The sequence below is a fragment of the Capsicum annuum genome, chromosome 6 (assembly GCF_002878395.1).
Source record: "Capsicum annuum cultivar UCD-10X-F1 chromosome 6, UCD10Xv1.1, whole genome shotgun sequence".
Taxonomy (NCBI): Eukaryota; Viridiplantae; Streptophyta; class Magnoliopsida; order Solanales; family Solanaceae; genus Capsicum; species Capsicum annuum.
In genome coordinates this window covers 101627208-101651572 of record NC_061116.1, presented here as the reverse complement: position 1 = coordinate 101651572, position 24365 = coordinate 101627208, and the positions used below count along the sequence as shown (strand labels likewise).

The 24365-nt window shown below is 36.9% G+C and overlaps 1 protein-coding gene across 1 annotated transcript in view; it reads right to left on the bottom strand.

The window, feature by feature from the left end:
* The window catches only part of LOC107873238, a gene marked incomplete in the record, with an annotated part of 47114 nt that extends 22956 nt beyond the window's left edge, over window positions 1-24158 (bottom strand). The window contains 9 exon segments of the mRNA XM_016719998.2: window positions 5644-5928; window positions 6004-6055; window positions 6767-6946; window positions 8310-8375; window positions 8935-9192; window positions 9276-9794; window positions 18602-18652; window positions 22096-22175; window positions 23550-24158. Coding sequence (XP_016575484.1) covers window positions 5644-5928; window positions 6004-6055; window positions 6767-6946; window positions 8310-8375; window positions 8935-9192; window positions 9276-9794; window positions 18602-18652; window positions 22096-22175; window positions 23550-23819 — 1761 coding nt within the window.
* Between the last annotated feature and the right edge of the window lie 207 nt (window positions 24159-24365).

The following is a 24365-nucleotide window of genomic DNA, read 5'->3' as shown; positions in this document are numbered from 1 at the left end:
CGAAAGACCCCCGGCTCAAGGCACAAGATATCACACAAACACATAGTAAAGCACAGAAGCAGATGACATAACATAAATACGGCACCCATAAGGAATATAAAACAGAGGAAAGCAGAGGAAAGCACACAGATTCGTAATAAGCATGGAACACTGGATACGGAATCATAACGGGAATAAAAAATAAAAAATAAAAAAACCCCCACCAAGTAATTCCCTACACTAGCAACCCAATCTGGCCCTACTCTTCTGCCGTAATTCGCGTCTTCCAGACCTTCCTATCTAGGGTCATGTCCTCGGTGAGCTGTAACTGTTCCATGTCCCGCCTAATCACCTCACCCCAGTACTTCTTCGGCCTACCCCTACCCCGCCTAAAACCATCCAACGCTAGCCTCTCACACCTACGGACCGGGGCATCCATGCCCCTCCTCTTCACGTGTCCGAACCATCTCAATCGTGCTTCCCGCATCTTACACTCCACTGACGTCACACCAACCTTCTCCCGGATAGTCTCATTCCGAACTCTATCCCCTCGAGTCAGTCCACACATCCAGCGCAACATCCGCATTTCTGCCACCTTCATTTTTTGGATGTGGGAGTTCTTAACTGGCCAACACTCCGCTCCATACAGCAAGGCCGGACGGATTACCACCCTATAGAATTTGCCTTTAAGCTTGGGCGGCACCTTCTTATCACACAGCACTCCCGACGCGAGTTTCCACTTCATCCATCCTGCCCCAATACGGTGCGAGACATCCTCGTCAATCTCACCGTTACTCTGGATCACGGACCCGAGATACTTGAACTTATCCCTCTTACATACCTCCTGTGCTTCCAGCTTCACTACTACCTCGTTCTCCCGCCTCACGTCATTAAACTTACATTCCACATACTCTGTCTTGCTTCTGCTCACCCTGAACCCTTTAGACTCAAGAGTTTGCCTCCACATCTCTAATTTGTCATTTACACCCCCTCGAGTCTCATCTATCAGAACTACATCGTCTGCAAAGAGCATACACCACGGCACCTCCCCTTGAATACATCGCGTCAACACATCCATTACTAACGCAAACAAAAAGGGACTAAGAGTAGATCCCTGATGCAATCCTGTCCGGACAGTGAAATGCTCTGAGTCTCCTCCCGCCGTCCTCACCTGGGTTTTCGCTCCCTCATACATATCCTTAATTACTCTGATATATGCCTGCGGTACTCCCCTCACCTCCAAGCATCTCCAAAGCACCTCCCTGGGGACTTTGTCGTAAGCCTTTTCCAGGTCGATAAACACCATGTGCAGATCCTTCTTCCTTTCCCTATACTGCTCCGCCAACCTCCGTACCAGGTGGATTGCCTCCGTCGTCGAGCGGCCGGGCATAAATCCGAACTGGTTTTCCGAGATAGACACTATCCGTCTCAGCCTCACCTCGACCACTCTCTCCCAGATCTTCATAGAGTGACTCAATAACTTAATCCCCCTATAGTTATTACAACTCTGAATGTCCCCCTTATTCTTATAGAGAGGGATCATAGTACTCCACCTCCACGCCTCGGGCATCTTTGCCGTCCTGAAAATTTCATTAAACAATCCAGTCAACCACCTTACACCAGCCTCTCCAACGAACTTCCAAAACTCCACCGGTATCTCATCCGGCCCCGTCGCCCTACCCCTACGCATCCTGCGGACTGCCTGTCTAACCTCTTCTACCTTAAAACGTCTACAATAGCTAAAATCCCGACACTCCTCTAAGTGCTCCAGTTCCCCTAACACAATAGCTCTGTCCCCCTCGTCATTCAAGAGCCTATGAAAGTACGACTGCCATCTCTTCTTTATGTGGCCGTCCTCCACCAACACTCTACCGTCCTCCCCATTAATGCACCTCACCTGATCGAGGTCACGACCCTTCCTCTCCCTAGCCTTAGCGAGTCTAAACAACTTTTTCTCCCCTCCTTTCCCCTGTAACCCTGCATACAAGCTCTCAAAAGCGGCCGTCTTAGCTGCCGTGACCGCTGACTTCGCCTCCTTCCTCGCTAGCTTGTACTCTTTCCTATTTACCCGCTTCTCTTCTTCGTCCTTACTTTCCACCAACTTAGCATACGCCTCTTTCTTGGTCTCCACTTTCTTCTCCACCTCTTCATTCCACCACCAATCCCCCCGATGGTGACCGGCCCGGCCCCTAGAAACACCCAACACCTCCCTTGCATTCTCCCTGATGCACCTTGCCGCCCTGTCCCACATACTATCCACGTCCCCCCTACACTCCCACACCCCCTTGCCCGCCAACCTCTCCCCTATCTCCCACGCATTCACTGGCGTCAAGCCGCCCCACTTAATTCTCGGTCTACACTCCTTACTCCTCCTCTTTCTATTCTTCTTTATACCCAAATCCATAATCAAAAGCCTATGTTGGGTCGAGAGATTCTCACTCGGGATGACTTTACAGTCCTTACACAACGCCCTATCCCCTTTCCTAAGCAACAAAAAGTCAATCTGGGTCCTGGCTATCGCGCTCCGAAAAGTGATCAGGTGCTCGTCCTTCTTCGGGAAGCCCGAGTTCACCACCACCAGCCCAAAGGCCCTCGCAAACTCCAATAGGGTCGCCCCCTCGCAAACTCCATGGACTTCTAATACTAAACAAATTTCAATTTTCTAGCTATTGTGGACCGTATTTTTTAAAAAAGGAATTCCTAAACATATAACACCTACAATAGACTCCCAAACTTTCAAAATATATATTCTCCTGGTATAACCATAAGATTCAAGTTGATAGGTTCCCCTCCCCATCTTCATTGTTTATATCATACATTAAAGTTAGTATTAGTATCATGTTTAGCTTTAATTATATGTGTTGGTTGATAACTTCGTTTATTCTTTATTGATTATTAAATTGATAGTTTTTGTATGTATCTAGGGATGCTTGAAAGTTACAAGAGAGAGATGTTAATTTAATGATTGAATTGTGAGTTGTATTCGCACATAAGATTTCAGAGTTGGAGATCAAGATATATATTTGATAAACTTGAAAACTATTTATTTTTAATTATAATTATATCTCAGCTAACTATAGTTTTGAATCAATTATTTGTTGAACAATGAAAGTTTGAAACTTTCATTTCCTCCGATTATAATACATCTTCAAGTACTCAGATTATATTTGCCAACTATTTTTGTTTAGAGAAAACAAGAAAACCATTGCATTTGTTGCAAAGTTGGTCCTCCTGGGACGAGGAGAAGCATGCTACCGAACCCCCTCTTTTACAAAAAGCATTATAATTTAGTTGTATTGTTCAAATATCTATCGTATTGCTTTGAAGTAGTTTCCAGGTGGTAGATGAAAAGTTAGGTTTGATCTTATTGTTCTCGTGTCTGATTATCGTATTGCTTTGTTGTAATTTATAGGTGGTAGATGAATATTGATCGACTTTGAAGAATATTTTTATAAAGGTTAGGTTTAATTTTATTGTTTACATATCTCGATTATCATATTATTTTTTTGTAGTTTACATATGGTAAAGGTTAAGTTTAATCTTATTGTTCTCATATCTCGATTAACTTATTGTTTTGTTGTAGTTTACAAGTGGTAGATGACTGTTCGGTCAAACTTTGAAAAGTTTTTGTGTAATGATTTAAGTTTATTTAATCGTATTGTCCAAATATCTCAATTATCTTTTTGTTTTGTTATAGTTTCTGTTCTATTACTATTTATTGTTTTTGTCATTGTCTATTGTATCTTGTGCTTTCATTACTTACTTTTATCACTTTTCTAGGGCAATGATTCTTTTTTGGTGGGGGTAAAAATTTATCAGTTCTACAGAAAATCACAAGATAAGCTCCAACAATAACATAGATACAAAGGTTTGTTTTCCTGTTGAAGGATTTGATACATCTTTGAGCTTCAATGAAGTTAAATTAACATATATGTAATTTTGTTCATCCTTTCAGCCTTTAGTTATATTATATTTACTTTAGTGACAGATTTGCTATCTTTTTCTCCTAGCAAACGTAGAAGTCAAGCTGAGAAAAGAAAAACCAAAGGACAGAGAGAGATTGGTTTTCTCTTGTGCGTATGAAAGTGAGAGTAAGAGAAGTGTTAAAAGCCAAAAAATGGCTTCTTGGTTTTGCAGGTTGCAGTTGGGAGATGAATGATTACATCTCATGAATTTGCAAATACAAAAATTTTGAAGTATAGAAAAAAAGAAAAATAGAGATGTAGTTGACAAGAGTAAGAAACTACATACAAACTGTTAAGTATCCCACATCGGAAAACTACATACAAACTACTATTTAGTTTCGTCCATTACAGACGTGCTATTTAGTTTGGGAAAAAGCTCATGCTTTATACACTAATGACATAACTCGTTTTTATGATGTGATAGCTCGAATGAACAACTTGAAGAATCAGGAATCTGATATGTCTACTTACTTGGGACAAGTACAAGCAGTCATGGAAGAATTTGATACATTGATGCCCGTCACTGCGGATATAGAAAAACAACAAGAGCTAGCTTTTGAGGTTGAGTTAGGCCCAAGGTCCATTTCTTCGTCATGGTATCAGAGCCAGGCCCATCCCAAGTCTTTATTCACCAATGTTGGGCCCCCATATTATATTGTCCACGCTGCAGTTAATGAGGTCTGGGCGTGCGGGGGAGTGTTAAGTATCCCACATCGAAAAAGGGATGGGCAATTGGTCTCCTTATATGGACTTGGGCAACCTTCCCCTCATGAGCTAGCTTTTGAGGTTGAGTTAGGCTCAAAATCCATTCTTTACAGATGGAAATGTGAACAGGAAGGAAAAGAGATGGAAGATTGTCCTGGCTTGCATTTGGTGGACAGTTTGGACAGAAAGAAACAAGAGGAGCTTTAAGGGGATGCAGAACAGTTTACGGTCTTTCAAAATGAATTGTTTAGGCCTTTTTTATTTTTGGTGTGAGCAAAACTGGGGCATGCCAAGAGACAGCTCGGAAGCTTTAGCTAGCTGGTACAGAGAAGGAAATATGTCAGGTTACAAGGAGAGATATATCAGGTTACAAGGGGAGATGAAAGATTGTCCCACAATGCATCTGCTGGACAATTTGGAAGGAAAGGAACCAAAGATGTTTTGAAAACAAGAGCATCCCTTCCAAAGTTTGAAGTTAAATTGCCTAGTAACCTTTTATTTTTGGTGTAATCATGCCTTCCCCAAAGAGGTGGAGGATATAACTTACTTTCTTAACAGTTAGGAGGGTCGTAGATGATAGATTTTTGTGGTTTTTTCGCACCTATACACACCTCTGATGTAATTACTACTGAAATACACTTTTGGTGTATTTCTTAACCTGTTCAAAAAAAAAATCTATTAGCTCAAACAGAAGATATTTTTGATGTTTTAGAATATTTGTGGGTACAGATGTAAACGACAAGATGTAAGTTGTAATACTTTTGAAGGGAAACTACACCTTTGGTGGTAGAGTACCTGTGGATATATAGAAGTAATGTTACCACATTCAAAAAAAAGGAACAATCTTTCCACATTGAGGTGCTTGGAATAAATCAAAGCAAGAAAGTAATAAAAGGACAAAATCAAAGCTCGGTAACAATAAACATTACAAGAAGATGATCAAGAAATAATGCACACCACACACACAGATAGCTCGACTGTTAGCCACATTTACCTGGACAAGATGAAGAAGGATCTCGTAAAGGATGCCTAAAATCCAACACTCAAAGTTATCAATGGCTGAGGAATTCCGAGCTTTCTTAAGATAATCTGATTTCTTATTTCCTTCCAAGGAAAATTGAGTTTCATTGTCCAAAAAAGTTTCTTTACAATACTCTTCTTCAATTGTTGAAGCATCATCTGTTGTTGGAGGTTCCAATAAATGAGCATGAACTCCAAGATTCAAAATTAAATCAAAGGCCCGAGTCTTGGATTCTAAACGAGTAGAATTCATCATTTCCTACAATTAATTTTCACAAAAGTAAGTATCCTGAACATTAACATAAAAGAGAGACCATCTTGAACAAGGCAACACCTCGAGCATGGACAGAGCGAGAGGAGCAGCAGTCTTAGAATCCAAAACATACCTACAAAACACAATTAGCAAAGATTACCTTGAGAACAATAACCAAAATGATACTAAAAACCCACTAATCATGGAAATGTCATGTTAATGCACCACTAAACACTAAATGGTACTTCCTTAGACGTAACTCAGTTACCACCTGCATGTCCCATAAGGTCCATATCTGGCCAATTAAGATCCATATTAGTTATTCATAAAAAGATACCCATATTAGGTCAAAGACATTTTACTTGTCATGTAAAATAAGAAGAGGAAAAGGACAGACATCTACAGCACTAGCACAATCAAAAAGCTAATATTGAAATTAGACTACTGTTACAAGACAAGTATGAGTGTAAATTTGTCTTGTTCCACAAAGCCCATGAACATGAATGGCAAGGAATTGAATCATTGAGATCTGTTGGGTACTCATTCAATGATGAGATTCCAAAATCAAGAAACTGGAAGAGTGCATCCAATGTCGATACTCATAACATACAAGCATTTATGATATTGATCATGCAGAAGAAATTATGCATATGCCATTACTTGGATGTTTGGGAAGGAAAGTAACTTTTTTGGATAGACTTAATTCTGCCTTGCTGCCGAATTCCACTACTAAAGGTCTATAAATTTACCTATTAGGGGATAGTATATAAAAATAAACAAGATTCACGTTTTGCCTGTTATGTTTTAATGTAGAAGTTATAAATGCAGGGAAAGAAGCACGTACATGTCAATTACAAGTTTGACAAGTACGCTGACAGCCACGTCCATTGATGGCTTTCCACTGTTGTTACTTAGTTTAGATGAAACTGTCATCAGATAAGTACTTGGAGCAGAAGTTTCAGAGCAGGCTGCAGCAATAACTTCATAGACCTCGGTCGGATTCAATCGCAGAGGCTGTTGTTCACTGATAACATCAACGTATTATGAATCAGGAGACACTAAAAGGAGGAAATGAAATAGTGTGAAATGATAAACGCCTACCTAGAAAGAAAGCAACAAAACAATTATAGTAAGAGAGAAAACTTAATGAACACAAACATTAAAGAAAACCTACAACAAACCGATAAAAAATGTCACTGAAGAGAGAACATCTAATCTTAGTAGAAATTACTTTCAGTATCATATTTATCACCTATTTGGTGCCATGTAACCAGGAGATCACGGGTTCAAGCCATGGAAATAGCCTCTTACAGAAATGCGCATACAATAGACCTTTGGGATCCTGCACTTCCCTGGAGCCCACGTATAGCGGGAGCTTAGTGCACCGGACTGCCCTTTTTAACTTTAAGAATCTCAATGACTAAATCTTATGGCTTAGAAATCTTCTACCCTTGGGAGGTTATATAAACTTTTCTGGGCGATAAAAAAGAGCAGAAAATACTGAAAAGTAACTAGTACACAAGTATACACTCTGTTTAAATTTTTGCTAATTCATAATGTATTTTTAAGAACTAGGACAAAGTACAGTTCATGTACACTCATTGGACACTTCTCGAGATAGACAAAGGACCAATATAACGCAGCTATAGTTGAGCATGTGTAAGACAAGGAAGAAGCAAGGTGAAATTCAGCAAATAATGGATAGACGAGATACGAACAGCTTAACAGGTTATCTATCTTTGCTAATTGACCACCAACAACTCAAAAGGGATGCTCACACTTGATCTACTGTCAAATCCATAAAGAAGGTAAACAGACAAGGTACTAGCTAGAAGTGCTTTCCATTAATGGAAAGGGGCACACGGACCAACATACCGAGGGGAAGGGGCTAGGGTCTAGAGGAAAGTATAATATTCTAATAACCCAGCTGCATAACTTAAATAGGATAGATTAGACACAAAATTTGAAGAATCAAAGGCTGTGCATAAGAACTTAAGAACATCTGTAATTTGAAAGCAAAAAAGTTTCTTTTTTTTATGATCCAAGAAATCTGTTTGGGCCAATCCATGACCAACTGCAGCCTTCAAAACTCAGGGATAATGGGCACATCCCTCCACCCTTGCCAACTCAGGACCAGTCGTAACTTCGAACTAGGAGACCTTTATCCTTCTCCACTTACATACCCGGCTTAATTTGCATGGTACAGGGCTCGAATATGTAACCTCAATCACAAGTCCGTTAACCTTTGCCACTTGAACTAAGCCCCAGGGAGGAAAGCATAGAATTTCTTGATCTCACATTGAAGAAAGTAGTTTCAAGAGATAACAAAACACATACATTATCATTAAAACGTATCTTTTGTTGGTAAGTAATGACTCATGACATACCTGTAGTGTCGATACTGAAAAAGAGGCTTTGCACGGGGACGGAAAGTGCTCACTGGGGAATCCTCCCTGATTTACACATATACCAGGAAAGAAGAATTATTATTAAAGAAGTTTAAGTTTCAGTGGTTCAGATTCATTACTTTGCATGACTTGAAATTGTATTACTGTTTTTCATAGATGTACATCACTGAGATCAAGAAGGATTTTTCAACACTTCTGATATAGAATATGAATTCATGTTTCTATACTCAAGTAGAACCCCCACATGCCTTTTAACCTTTATGCTATTCAAGATATAGTAGCCTGTAAATTATGCACCAATGCTGAAACAAATCAACCCAGCTAGAGTCAGGCATGCTACACTTTTTAGTTATTGGAAGAATCCAAGTACTATTTCGGAGTCAATCGACTTGCACATCAGCTTGCCGGAAGCACATTCAATGTGTGGAAGAAATAGTTCGAAGATAAACAAGTGGAAATAAATTCACTGGACAAAATGAAGCTCCTATAACTTCTTTTAAAATTTTGAGAGTGCTTTCTGTCATAGTAGAAACCAACCTCAAGCAGCATGTTAAGATGCAAAAATTGAAAAAAGATATCGAGAAGCAGTGCCAGTTGTATTTACCATATTTGATGTGGCCCTGGTTTAGAACGTTTTAGAGCTGTTATTGCTCTTAGGTGGGCACGAGCAGACGCAGAATTGGTGACAGTCGTGAGCAGTGAAGGCTGCAAAAGTTGATCTAGATAAGGCATCTCTGAACTCCCAAAGATTTTCCAAGGCTCACCCTTCATTTTAGCTTCCATGTCACCAACAAGAAGAGCTGCTGCGCCTACTTCGAGGAAATTATGAGCACTCACATCTTTGGGATTCAAAAGATGGTCACTGAAAGTTGAAATTTCCATAATCAATAAATGCCATACTGAGCAAACAGATATTACAGGACCACTAGCAAACAATTTAACTACCTTTTGGATAGACATGGTGACAATTGTTGATCTTCGCACCAACGCCACTTGAAAACATCAAAAGCAGTGAATTCATGATCTTCCATTCTACTAATTTTTTTAGCTATAGGTGAGCCTGAAGATGAAACAACAGAGACATCTTTATTCTCCAATAGTTCTTTACCATTTGCAGGGCTAAGTTGGGAATTGAAGGATTTGCTCAATAAAGATGACAGTGTGGGAAGTGCTTGTCTTGATGCAGTAGGTGCTCCAGCAAAAGCCGCTGGTTGAAATGATCGCTTTGGGATATATTGTGCAACTAGAGAACGAACATAATTTAAGGACTTCACAAGTGCTCCTGATGCATAACTCAAAACAGGCAAATGTGATACAGTATTTGATGAGGTAGATGCACTACTTTGTTGGCTTAAAGAACGTGACCATGGAGCCAATTTTCGGTTGGGGCTCATCTCACATTCAGCAATGATGCTTACACAAAATCGGTCAATCTGAACCAATGTCTCCTCCCTGGGTTTATATCTGCAACAAACATAAAAGCAGAGTTGTCATGAGAGATTTAAGTTTCTTCATGGTAAGAGATGTATACAACCATAGAATTCAACTGAAGTTAGGATATTATAGCACGAAACGAAGATTAAGGGCTTTGAAAGGTTACTTGAGCTGGCCCCACTAACACTTTATGAGAGGACAAAAGTAGGAATGGATTCAGTTTCATAGTTTGCTCATTGATCATCTTGACAAGTTCAATGAGAGTGATCACAATATACAAAATTGGCTGAATGAGATCCAAAGAAGAGTATTATAGCCCATTGATGATGAAACTACACTTTATCTCATATTTCTAGTCCCAAACTTGTCGCGACAAAATGTGTGTCCTACACTGATGATAAATGTGTGCAGGTTATATAGTAAGTTTCCTGTAACGACTCTCTCCGTCGTTACGTATGAGTCCAACATTTAAAATCTCATGTCCAAATTCTTTCCAGATTGGAAGTTACAAATTTCAAGTTAGGCTAGTTTTGATTTCGGGGCGAGGTGTGGCCTCGGGAAATCTGGGAATGATTTGGACCGGAGTAGTGGTATTTGTCTTGATTTCTAGTTAGTTAAGACGAGTACCAGTAGGAATTTACGGAATCGAATTTGGGTAAGTAGAACTCCCGAAATTGATCTTCGCGTAAAGGACATTGTTCGGAATGTCCCAGGTTTAAGGTGTGTTGCAAAAAGTGAAATTTTTGGACGAAGACAGACATTCTGCCCCATCGACGCCGCTATAGCGGTGAGCGCGATAGCGGAATAATTCCCGCTATAGCGGCGGTCAACGCCCACTACAGCAGTCGGTACCACTAGTTGCACCAGTATAGCGGTGAAGACTACAGATTTATTAAAATATTTTTCCAAAACAGTTAATTTTTCTAAAACTCGTTTTGGGGCAAGGAAATGGTGAAACCCACCAAAATTTCTTCATTTGTCTCGTTAAGGTAAGGAATTCATCCCCATTAACTCGTATTTAATTACTAAACCTTAGAATTATTAACTCACGGAGTTCGGGGAGGGTTTTAGGGCATTTTGGTTAATTGCTAGTGCAAGGGGAAAAATTAAGGAATAAGTTAATGGGTTTTGAGTATTAACATGTAATTTACCCTTGAATTCCATAAATTCACCAATTTATCCATGAAATTGATAGTTTTAAGTGAATTACGGTGGAAAAGCCCTAGACCGAGAAGGAAATGATCGTGAATTTGACCTTACGAGTTGGGTGTGAGTTATAAAGTCCGACATGTTGGATCATTTCTTTAATTATGTATTTATGTGCATGTTCAAGACCACAAGCATGCGAAAATTGCATGGAAGGGAAAAGCTCCAGCATAGAGGAGTTGTGCAATCTTGGTTCGAGGTAGGTGATGGTATTGCAGTTTAACTAATTGGTGTTATATGTGTGTGTTAACTATTTTGTAGTATGGTCTGTTAGCGCATGTTGTTTGATGTGTTCTTTGCAAATGATTTGCGGTTGTTGAATGATTTTGACCTACCTTACTAGCTAAATATGGAATGTTTGGTATTTCGTCAGATAAACGGTTTCATAGATTACATTGATACTAACCAGGCCAACAAGGTCGTATACAAGAGGTACACCAAAAAAGGAGAAACCTACAAAATATGTAGGGGTGTGTAAAACCCGAACCGACCAATAAACCGAACCAATAAAAATGTTATTGGTTTATTGTTATTGGGTTAACGGTTTTTTAATGATTTCAAAAAAAAATTATTAGGTAATTGCTTCGGTTTCGGTTTTTTCTTATTGGGTTATTGGGTAAACCGATAACCCAATAAGAATATACTAAATTATTAATTTCCACCTACTTATATATATATACTAGAAGTGCAAGGCCTGTGTCAGCACGGGCCCAACAGTAGAACATGTGGATTGCAATTTTTAAGTTTTAGGATTTATCTTGGAGTAGAAAGTTTAAGCAGTAGAATATTTTCATTAGTATGATTGAGCTGAGGGGATCACAATTGAAACCTTTTTTTAACCTTCTTGTTGAATTTTGCGATCAAAATATAAAGAAAGAAGAGGCATAAATCTGATGAAATAGCTTAAATCAAATATTCAGCAGATTATTGATTTTCAATATCGCAACTAATAAGAATCATGTAAACTTACCCGATAAAGAGAATACACACCTTAGATTCGCTATTATTTTGTTTAATTATTATTTTTAACACAGAAAAAGAGTGTCGTTTTTTAATAGAGAAGGAAGAGTTGAGATTTTCTTTTCTTTATTTTATTTTTAAAATAGAGAAATGTTAATTAATATTGAGGAGCTGTTAAAAGTTGAGAAAGATGGCTACACATATTTGATAGAAAATTTGCTAATGTTAAGAAAGTGCGAAGTGTTTGATAGCAAATTTGTGATAGATACACGTTTTTTGTACCTAAATTTACTTTATTTATATTTAAATTAGTTTGTAAAAATCTTTTAAATAATCTTTATACATCTTTTCTTTAATTTCTTTAAAATATAGTAATAAAATTTACTTATGCTTTATTCTTCTCACACTTTACTACATACATTTTATCCTCTTTAAATCTCATTATGCCATTTTACCCTCTTTAAACATCACTGTACATTAAAATTACGATTGAAGCAACTGAAGCAGAACTCAGTCAATTTTTTAAAAAAAATTGTTAATTATTGTTATTTACAGTACTTTTTATTTCATTTTCAAATAATATATGTTGCTTTATATCTTTTTCTGTCCCGTCCCAATTTATGTGGCATTAATATAATTTTGATAGTCAATCAAATATTTTATGTTGACATATTATTTTGTTATTCTTATTTTTCTAATACATAAATGACTTATAATAAGGAGTGATATAGTAAAATCATCATTCGAAAGACGAAAATTTAATTTAAAATATTAAGAGTTAATTTCTCATTTTATGTCTATTTTATTTTTTATTAAATATAATTTCTCATTTTATGTCTATTTTATTTTTTATTAAATATTACTTATTTTCTTAATACCTAGATGACTCATAATAATTAATTAAGAGCGATTGATTACATTATTAATATAAAAATTAACATAATTTTATCATATACAATAGTAATCATCGATAATTCACCGGAATAGTATATTAATTAAATACGAGATGCTATATTTGCATATACAAAATATGATATTATTAAACATTATTGGATAGTGCATTATATTTATCTTTCACAATAATAAAATTATACTATATATTTTTCTTTATTTCTTTTTAACTTGATACATATTGACCCAACACAAATTCTAAGAAAATATTCATTAGAAATTTATTTTATTAAATTAAATTTATTAATTTTGTACTTTAAAAACTTAAAGTTAATTTTAAATAGTAGCATTTCTATATAATAAAAAAATAATTTTAAAATTTAAATTTACTAAAATAAATAAATAAATGAAAATATTAATTTTTCAATATAAAAGTCAATTAAAATAATAAAATTGATTTACTTTAAATATTTAGTTGCAATTAATTAAGATCATGTTTTATTTTGTCATGATTTATGCTGCACCGATAAAATTTTGAGAGTTGAATAGAACTTTTATCTAATTTAAAAAAGTATTTTAATTTGTTAATTATTGTGATTTATAATAATTTTTACGTAATTATCAAATAATATATTTACTCTTCGTGTCCCAATTTATGTGGCTTTGATACAATTTTGAGAGTCAACTAAAATTTTTATTTCTTTTAAATATTTTATGTTGTAAATCATAATGATTTGCAGTATTTTTTCTTTTATCTCAATTTATGTGGCATTGCTAAAATAATGAGAGTCAATAAAGTTTCTATATGTCTTTTAAATATTTTAAGTTATTAATTATTGTGATTTGTGGTAACAAATTAGTTTTGAACATGATAGCCAAATAAATAAATAAAAAAAATTTACTTCCAATATGTAGTTATGGTTAATTAATATAAATTAATAGAATATATTAAATATTTAAACCATTATGATAAAACAATGGAATAATTATATATTGGGGTATAGTATGCAATTAAGTGGGAGTAGAGGAGTTTTTTGGTAATTGCATAAGAGGTGGTCGAAACCACCTCTTCTATATAATAGAAATTTAAATATTTTAAATTGTTAATTATTATGATTTGTAGTACTTTTTCTTTTATCTCAATTTATGTGGTATTGCTAAAATAATGAGAGTCAATAAAATTTCTATATATCTTTTAAATATTTTAAATTATTAATTATTATGATTTGTGGTAACAAATTAGTTTTGAACATAATAGCCAAATAAATAAAAAAAATTATTTTCAATATGTAGTTATAGTTAATTAATATAAATTAATAGAATATATTAAATACTTAAATCATTATGATGAAATAATAGAATTATTATATATTGGGGTATGATATGTAATTAAGTGGGATTAAAGAGGTTTTTTGGTAATTTCACAAGAGGTGGTCGAAACCACCTCTTCTATATAATAGAAATATATATATATATATGACATATATATATATGACTTATTATATATTTCTCTTAATTTCTCTAACAAATCTATTATTTCAATTATACAAACTCTTAATTTCTCTAACAACATTTCTCTTACTTGCGCCGGGTGTCCGAGACTCTTCGAGTGCCGACTAATCTCGGGGGTGCACAGGCCCTCGGTAAGGAGTTTCCCGCAAGTGCACCATGGGTAATTCAGGGTTTCACTCAGTCCAGTGGCCCTCAGAAATTGTTTGCACCCAGTAGGTATCGAACTTGAAACCTTGAAGGTAGCCCCCAAAGCTCGAGCCAATTAGTTACTACTATTTTTATTTTATGAGTATTTTCTTATCGGTTAAACCGAAAACCGAACCGTCAAGGATTAAAATCCGATAAACCGATAAAAAATATCTTATTGGTTTAGCATATTTAAAAATCGAAAAACGATAAATCAAACCAAACCGACCGATGCACACCTCAAAAATATGGTTCTCTCCAAAAAAAAAAAAACACCAAATCCTGCTCACAAACAAGAACTACATAGGTGCACCAAAAGAAAATAAGGGATCAAAGACTACTTCTCAATTGAGCAAAGCTCATCTCCACCCCCTTCAAAAGCTTTCTTATTCCTCTCTTTCCAAATAACCCACATTAGCACAAGAGTAACACTCCACACCTTGTGCCTTCTTCTTCTAGCTCCACTCTTCCCGCCAAACATCAACTCCTTCACAGATCTTGGCATTACCAAGGAATCACCAAACCATCTGAATATATCCCCCCGCCCCAAACCTGGTGGCTAAAATCACAATGCAATAGAATATGATCCACATCCTCCCCTCCATCCTTGCAAAGGAAACACCAGCTTAAGCAGACAACCTTAAGTGTTCTAAGATTCTCCACCGTCAAAATCACTCCTATAATAGCTAGCAACGTGAAGAAACTCACCTTCTTTGGCACCTTAGGAATCCAAAACACACAAGTATGGAAAACTCTCTTTCACCCTAACCAAGAGCCTCTCATAAAAAGGACTTAACCGAGAACGCTTTGTTACCCCCAACTCCCAACACATAGCATTGGATCTATTGACTAGCTCGCATTGCTCTTGAAGTAAAGTTAGCAGCCTTTGAAGTTCAATCACCTCACAATCCTAAAAATTTCGGCAGAACCTCAAATCCCAGAAATATGTATCCCCTTGTGTCTCCCTGAACAACTCGTCTCTTTGACAAGATAGCCTTTAAAAAATCGAAAATTCATCCTTAAGCACCATCCCTCCACACCACTTATGCCCCCAAAAACTAACTCTACTCCCATCCCAACCTTAAAACCAATGTGGTATAAAGGCTCCCATCACTTCATTATGTTCCTCCACACCCCACACTCGAAAGGCATAGTGATCCTATTTGTTCTCCACCCTCCTTCAGCTAGTAAATTATAACTAGAACTAGCACAATTCGCAGAATTAGAAGCCTTTATGTAAACCCAAGAATCTTCACAGATTCACTCCTTGGTTATACTCCCTCAAGGGTGTTGATGGTTCAATTTGGATTGGTTTTTTACCTAAAAGAAGTCTTAACCAAATAAGTCAATTTTTCAAATACATTAACCAAATCAAACCATACATAGTAGAAACTTCATCCATTCAATTTTTGTCGGTTTGTTTGGTTTTGTCTTTTAAGAAAAAAAGTGACATAACACTGTAAAGGACATCATGTCAAAAATAAGAAAACGCCGTCAATGACATCATCTATATTGCACCTACGAGTGTGGCCTAGTGATCAATGAAGTAGGCACAGAACAATGGTCCAAATTCCAAAGAAGGCAAAAACACTAGGTGATTTCTTCCTATTTGTCCAAAGCGTGGACAGAGCTATCGGTACTTGTGCTAATGGGAGGTGGCTGTTGCCCCGTGGAATTAGTCGAGGTGCACACAAGCTAGTCAAGACACCACGGTTGTCAAAAAAAAAGACATTGGCAAGGACATCATTTATATGCATAATTATGAGACAATGTGACACAAATACACTAACAAAGGTAGCACGTTATCCTTCACCCCTGCTGCTAATCGTCTCCGAAAAGGTGATTTTCTCTTATGACTTCTCTCCAGATTGCCCGATGATGCATCTACTGCGTAGCACAAGAGGAGACTGTGGACTCTCAAAGTGCATTTGATTGCCATTTACTGCTTTGGCGTCCCTGCAAGTTTCCTGTAGAAGATTGGAGCATTCAATAAACCTCTTTATTTCATAGTTATGTCTATCCAACCCGCATTCAATGTCAACTCAGGTATTAAAAAATCCATCCTTCCACTCTGTTGCAATCTCATATACCTACCATAAGCATTAAATTTCATTATGAAGAAGAAATCTGAGTTTCTCCTTAGTTTTCCACCTCCTGATCGTGTTTTTCTTGTCTTTCGATGCCTCCTTCAGTATGTTACAATCCACACCATAGTCTTTGTGCTCAGAATTGATCGTCTCATCATGTTGCGATTTCTTTTTACCCATTCATGCCAAATCTCGTTGTTGGTTGTCTATCTGCTGATATCAAAAGAATTAAAACCTGTGTTGAAATAGAATCTATGGTCCTCCATATTCAAGATGGAAAAAATCTGTAGAGAGAAGAGAGAGGAAAAAGGAAAGAAGCATTTGACAGAAATCACAGTGGGTGAAATCTGAGCTACTAGGTAGTTTGAAAATCGGCGCCTCACCAGAGAAAGGATATTATCTGTCTAGGAAGTAGGAAAAGGAAAAGCCTTGAGAATCATGCTTGGGAACATTTTTTTTCTTTACTCAAAAGTAATGCAAGGTAAGGCTGCATACAATACACCTTTGTGTGGGACCCTTCTCCGAACCCTGCGCAATGCGGGAGCTTTAGTGCACTGGGTTGCCCCCTTATTTTTACTTTGAGAGTTAAGGTTACTTCAAATAGCTCAACTCCATTGGAATTGCTTTTTAACTACTTGCGAGTAAATGGTAGATCAACTTACTCATTCTACAAAAGGAAAAAGCATTAAAAAAAAACCTGAACTTGTCGCTACAACTTACTTTAGCACTTTAACTTTACATGCATTTAAATATCTCCTAAACAAATTTCAAGTATATTAAATATCACCCCCAAAATGTAATATCACTCTCACAATGGAGCGTGTATTACACTCGCGCCACGTCATTGTCATGTCGCGCCACGTCGGAGCCATATAAAAATTATTTAAAAAAATAATTTCACTAATATATATTTTATATGATTAAAAAAATATACATCTACCCCCCCCCCCCCCAACTTTCTTCTTCAAAAGAACCACTCCTTTTCACAATCTTCAAACCACCCCAACGCAACCCTAGCCACAACCGCCCGCCAGCCACCCTTCCTTTCTTTTTCTAACCTCCACTGATATATTTCTTAGTCCTTAATCATTGATTTAATTTTCACTAATTACCTCCTTATTTTCTAACCTATAATTTTTGCTACTTCTAAGTTCTCTTCTCACAGCACTTTTAAAAAAAATGGTTATTTTAAATTGCATATTTAAAAATTATAATAAAGATTTTTTGAAGCAAGATGAAGGTTTTTACTTTAGGTTATGATAGGGGTTTGAAGGAAAAGGGAAAAAAAGGGAGGATTCGAAGAAGGAGGAAGAGGGTGGAAGTTTGTAGAAGATGAAGAAAGGGGTTTGGGGTTGGGGGAGGGGGGGGGGGGGGGTTCGGAGAAGATGGAAAGGGGGTGGGTTTGAAGAAGATGAAAAGAGTGGTTTTTTATTATATATAACTAAATTAGTAGAACCCATCAGCACCTTTTTAAAAAAAAAAAATGTGCTTTAATTTTTTTTTTCACGTCAGCTATTAAGGGGGTAATATAATTCACATGAAAGTAGTTTAAAGGGGTGTTTAAATGAGTGTAAAGTTAAAGTGCTAAAGTAAGTTATGGTGACAAGTTTAGGGGGTTTTATGCATTTTCCCTTCTACAAATATCACAATGAATTCTAATGAAAGCTTGTCCTTTTTAACATTAACGAGGTTTCTACAACAAACAGCCAAAAACAATCTCAGATCTTACAGTATTTTTTTAGAAGGAAAAATCTTACAGTATTAAACATCAATAGATGATAAAGGCAGCAAGTTATATCAGGTTCATGTCAAGTTGAGAGATGAATTTAAAGTTAATGACAGAAATCTGTCAAAAAATACTGATATAAAAGAAAGGCGTCAAAAAATGTATAATGATGACAATCTAAATAAGCCAAATGTCAGTGCTCTAGTAAGATCTCAAACCTTGAATTCTCAATGGGAAGGAAGAAAACATAAGCAATAGGAAGAAACTACCTTAGAAGATACCGTTTCAAAAGCGCCACACATTTTGCTACAACAGCTGGGCTGATTCAATATTAAAAAGGGAAAAAATGACATCAGTAGGACAAAGACCAAAGTAATAATTATAGGAAACATGAACATTCAAGAAGCAATAAAGAAAAAAAAAATACAAGAGGGGAGAAAAGTAGTTCAAGAAGCACAATGCCTTACAGAACAATTCACATTTGCAGAAAGCTAAAATTCCAGATACTATAAAAATTTTAACCTTTTCCTTCCTAGCTTCAGCTGTAACACATTTCCCCACACTAAAAGAGCAAAGGTGAGCATCAGCAAACTGTCATGTTGTTTAAGTAGGGTGAACTAGCATCGAGTATATACTTTTGCACTAAGCTACAAAAACTAATGATTTCCATGTATATACAGGTCCCAATAACATGAATAATACAGTTCTTACTGATTGCTTAATTTTCTCTTCCTTTTTGCATTTTTTTGGATAACCCTGGTGTACGGGCCATCTTGCGAGCACCTTGACAATCCACGGGACACTTGTCAGCTCCCACTAGCACCAGGGACTAGCACCGGGTACCTGGTAACTCGGTCACCAAGGTTAGGATAGAAAGAAAGAAATCACCTAGTGGTTTTATCTCTGTTGGGTGTTGGGTTTTGAACATGGGACTTCATGGTTCTCAACCCACTTACTTCTAAGCCACACCCTCCTTCCTGCATAAGTAAATCTCCTATAGTTATAGGTATAAACTCTTCACATAGATTTACATTTTAAGTTATGTAAATCTACTAATGAAGTTAGGTTGAACACCATAACGTCTCGGGTTCAATTCACAACAGAGACAAATACTAGGTGATTTTTTTCCATCTGTTCTAGCCTTGGTGGACAAAGTTACTTGGTACTTGTTGATGGTGGAAGGTGGCAAGTATTCCGTGGAATTAGTCAAGGTGAGCAAGCTGGTTAGGACACCCCGCTTATCAAAACAAAACATCTAGCAACTTCCAAGTGAATAGCTTTAAGATCAGAGACGTTGTCACTCCTATGATCTTTTAAGCATGTAATTAAGCAACAAAATAACTCCATCTATGTGAGCTCATAGACATCACCGGTCCCAAGACCCGAATAAAGGACGATGGTTGTCGAGGGTCAATCCGAAACAGCCTCTCTATCCCCTAAGGTAAGGGTAAGATCGCGTCAATCTGACCTTCTACAAACCCCATTTGTAGGATTACATGGGGTTTGTTGTTGTTGTATTAAGCAATAACATACACAAATGCCTCCTTGATTGTAAATTACTTTCATATCACAAATACATCAAGGAGGTTAGATTTTACATACAAATAAGCAATATAATAAATCCACAAATACAATTATCTAACATCCAACGAAGTTATCTTGTCAGTACCAAAAAAGGAAGTGTTTGAGGTGGAGGTGAAAATTAGGGAGATTATGAATAAGGTCGGTGAGTTAGAAAGAATTGGAGAGGGAGGGGAGTTAGATGGTATGGGAAAAGAGAAGAAAGAAATTTTAAGAGCAGAACTAGCTTCTTAGGCTGTCTCAAAAGACTAGTTGGAGACAAAAATCGAGGGTTTTGTGGTTGGAAAAGGGGATTCTAACACTAAATTCTTTCACATAGTAGTACTTGAAGGAGGAATCTAATAAGGTTGGGGATGTTGGGGTACTTCTTTGGGTACCCTGTTCCCATCCCCTTTCAACCCAATCCTAGCCATATTAAGATTATTATGAAGTCTTGTCTCTTCCTCCATCTCTACCCAGCCCCCGCAGTGGTCACCCATAGCTTGAAAAATATCAAGTGACCACAGATGCAATAGTACACCCACAATCCTAATCCACACAGAATTCGGCAACTTTGTAGAGAACAAAGCTCCAATAATGGGCAACAACCACTCAACTTATTGGCGTGTTTTTCCAAAACCATCTCCTTTTCATAACTTGTTTTGTAGTGTCTTTGATAGCAAATTCCAAGAGATATATGTTGTACCCTGTATCATAAATATCCAGACCATGGATCTACCTCCATAAGGAACAAGTCCAACGTCTGACCTTAGACAGAGTTGGTGCTTTGAGGCTATTATCTCGAAACGAGCATAGCAAACATCTATTTGAAGTCTCCTTCTATTGAGAGCTGACCCCTTCTTTAATGCTAATAACTTCTCCCTTCTTTAACGGCTCCCCACCAACAACTTATTTACTTGACCATTAAAAATTCCTCACTCCTTCTGCATACAGAAGTTCCTCGGCAAATTTTGGGTCAAGTAGTGATAGAATGATCTATGTAGTTGTGGATAAATCTACACATTTTGTCGTCCGAAAAATTCCACCCAACATTTACAGCTACTTCCAAAATAATTAGAACAACCATCCTACACCCACAAATTTTTATTTTTTTTGAATCTTACACCCACAGATGTTTATGATACTAATATATCAACCAAACCTGTTAAAGTTTAGGCATAGAAAGTTCCAAAGAAACTCTCTCCCCTCTTCCATTATCTCACAGTGACTCCACATGCTTATGAAGCTTCTTTCAAGTTTTGAACTATCCATTCCAATGTTTCCCTCCCTGTCTAAAGAAACTCTTGTGACGAGTACGTCTTTCGATCCGCTCGAACCATAAATTTGTCGAGTTGGTGGATCTCACAATCATTGTCCAGGAATGCGCTCACATCGTCGCATAATGCAATGATGCAAAACGATGTGAGCCCCCTCGATATGTGTAGCTGATGCGAGCGCATCATGTTGGTTTTCTTATTTTAAATTAAATAAAGAGTCACGTTTTGTTGATTGTATATTTAGAGTCAATTTTAAATTTTAAAAAAAGAGTCTATTGCGGTGACTACCACTGCTGCAATTATTTAAGTTTAACTTTGAAGTCCACCGTTGCGACTTCTTCTTCACTATGCAACTACCACTACAGCGACTTCTTCTTCACTTCAATGATGTGTTCGCGTCGCTTCACGCTTCGTGTAATGCGTCATGCAGAACCTTGTTGTTTTTTCCGCATCACACTCCCCTCTTACCCAATCACTGCTCACCATATCGTAGGACTTAAAACTTACAGTGAAAAACATGCAATTTTTCCATTTAAAAAACTTAGAAAGAAGAGAGGGAAGGGAGACAAAAAAAAAGGGAGAGAAGAGTTTTACAGTGATCAGAATGACCACCAGAGTCAGAAAGCTGATTCAAAGTAACTCTAAGGCATTACCTTGAAGCTAGTGCCGGGGAGCATTACCCACTTATTTGAACAATTGTATTATAGCAATATGACAAGAATTAATGATCCTTTATAACTTTAAAATCAAAAGAATGGCTTTAGGGTTATCAAAAAAAGAAAATGTCTTTTAACTAAAACTTGTAATTCAGCACAGAAAAATACTCAGTGTAGTTATAACGCATGAGACAGACACATAAGTATGCTGCTTTGAATTATATAGGCATGTTAGGATACTATTGCCTCTATCAACAAAGTATGGTATACCTGCGCTCGCGCTCTGCTAGTGTATGATCCAAAATAACACCATAAGCCAAGTCAGTTGTTGGATATGCTGCCAAATATTCCTGTAAGAATATAAGCTAGTAGAATGAATGCAATTTCTCATCTCATTTGTAATTTTAGAAACATTATGCGATGGTTCAAAGGATTTCAATGAATTTACACTACATGATTATCATAATATAGGACAAATGTCAAACAAGTGTGAGTGTTACCAATTTAATTATGCTAAAAGAGTTGGCACACCAAAATCCAATAACCATTAAAATTTCAATTTTAAATCACTCTTGTTAAAGAAATGGAACTTGGCCTAACTCAACCCTAAAAGCTGCTAATGAGGAGAAGATTGTTTCAAACCATATAAGGAGTCCATGTACTCATCCCATAAACGACGTAGGACTTCCAGCTCCTATCAAACAAAGAAAATTCCACAACTGGGGCAAGTTATTTTCTTTTCTTGTTTAAGGTTTCCGGCAAGAGTAACGGCATATGTGATCATTCAACTATTATTCATTCTACCATTAAAGCTCACAATGTTTAAGTTTGCTTGTAAAAATTTAGCACTTCCTTTTAACTAGTTTTAGTCTCATTCATTCTGTTACTAAATTGAAGGACAACACGGAAACATAAATAGCGTGTGAGAACTTGGATTTGGCATATATATTAGCCTCAAAATTTAGAAAGAAAAAACTTCTCACCATATAGGCTCATAGGAATGTCTAAACATGACAGCACCTATGTTTTAGGGTAATTGTGAAGTTTTCAATTGAGGATGTAATAAAAAAAGATGCATTTCAATTTTCAAGAAGCCAGTATTTTAGGAACCATTTAGACACTTGACCTTTAAGGAACGAGTTCCTATATCAGTCTGGAATCTAATTATCTTTATGTATTTGTTAATCCAATAAGCTGGGTAGTGTTTCATTGCTTACAGGATTATCAGACAAATTTGCCAAGGTACAAACCAAGATAGTTAAAGCTTTTCAAAATCAAGCAAGCATCAGAACCCCACACTTTCTCTTGGCATCTTTGCAGCTTATATGCTCTTGTAATGCTTGTCTCCTTCCCCGAATACCCACAAAGACAGCATCTGAATCCCATATCTTACGAAACATGCTAAATAAACTACTATATTACCGAATACCCATAAAGACAGCATCTGAATCCCATATCTTACGAAACATGCTAAATAAACTACTATATTACACTTAACAACATCATACATCCAAAAACCCTACACATTCCCTACCCAATTTCCTAGATTAAGACTTAATTCAAGGCAATATACTTCAGGAAATGTAAAAAAGGGGAAAATCAAGGTTAAATAAAAATGTAGGTACAAAACCTGCAATCTTATCACAAACTAGGAATGAAAATCTCGGAGAAACTACTGTAGTAAACCTACATTCAAATGAGATAGAAGAGGATCCAAGTCTAACCCGAAGAGTTCTTGAAGCTTCGGAGGCAGTGGCAGAGGAAATTCCATGGTGAGCAGGAGAAGAAGAACAAGAAGAAGAACAAGAAGAAGAAGAAGAAGAAGAAGAAGAGGAGGAGGAGGAAGAAGATAGACAATCAGCGACAGCTCTGCGAAGTGGCTCAGGTGGTTTCTTAAGCGAAGAAGATCTCAATCTGGATGCGCCACCGCCGCCTCCGCCCAAAGGCAACCTGGAGCTAGCTGGGCTCCGAGATGGACTGTAGATCGCCGACATCGATGGGTGTGCGATGGAGATTTTTCAAGTGGATGCTATTGATTCATGGGTTACAGCAGAAAAAAAAAGGGGGGGGGGGGGGGGGTGCAAATGCACGTCACTTCTTACGTTCAACTGAGCTAAATCTGAATTTGTAAGTCCTCGTCCCTACTACATTTCAACATTGTAAAAAAGGACTGAAAAATCGTTGTAATCTATCCGGCTGAGGGAGGGAGAGGGAGAGAGAAATGGAAAGATGCGGAATTCACAAAGGGCAAGAATATAATTAGCAAGCTGTATGCTTTGTGGTATGAATGTGTTCTGTTGTGTATGTACAAGAGACATCGAGCGTAGTTTTATGAGGATCATTAGCTGGCAAGCGCTTAGTTAATTTGGGGCACTTTATCTGCTGCCAGGTTTTCCGTCAAATTACTCCTCTGCTTTTTTTTTGTTTTTTTCTTTTCATATGGTCATGGTCCGAGGGCATAAAGTTGGAGAATTAAATTTTTTAATTTTTTTATCTATGATTTATGATATTAATTTACGATTCATATTTTGGGTAGTGAA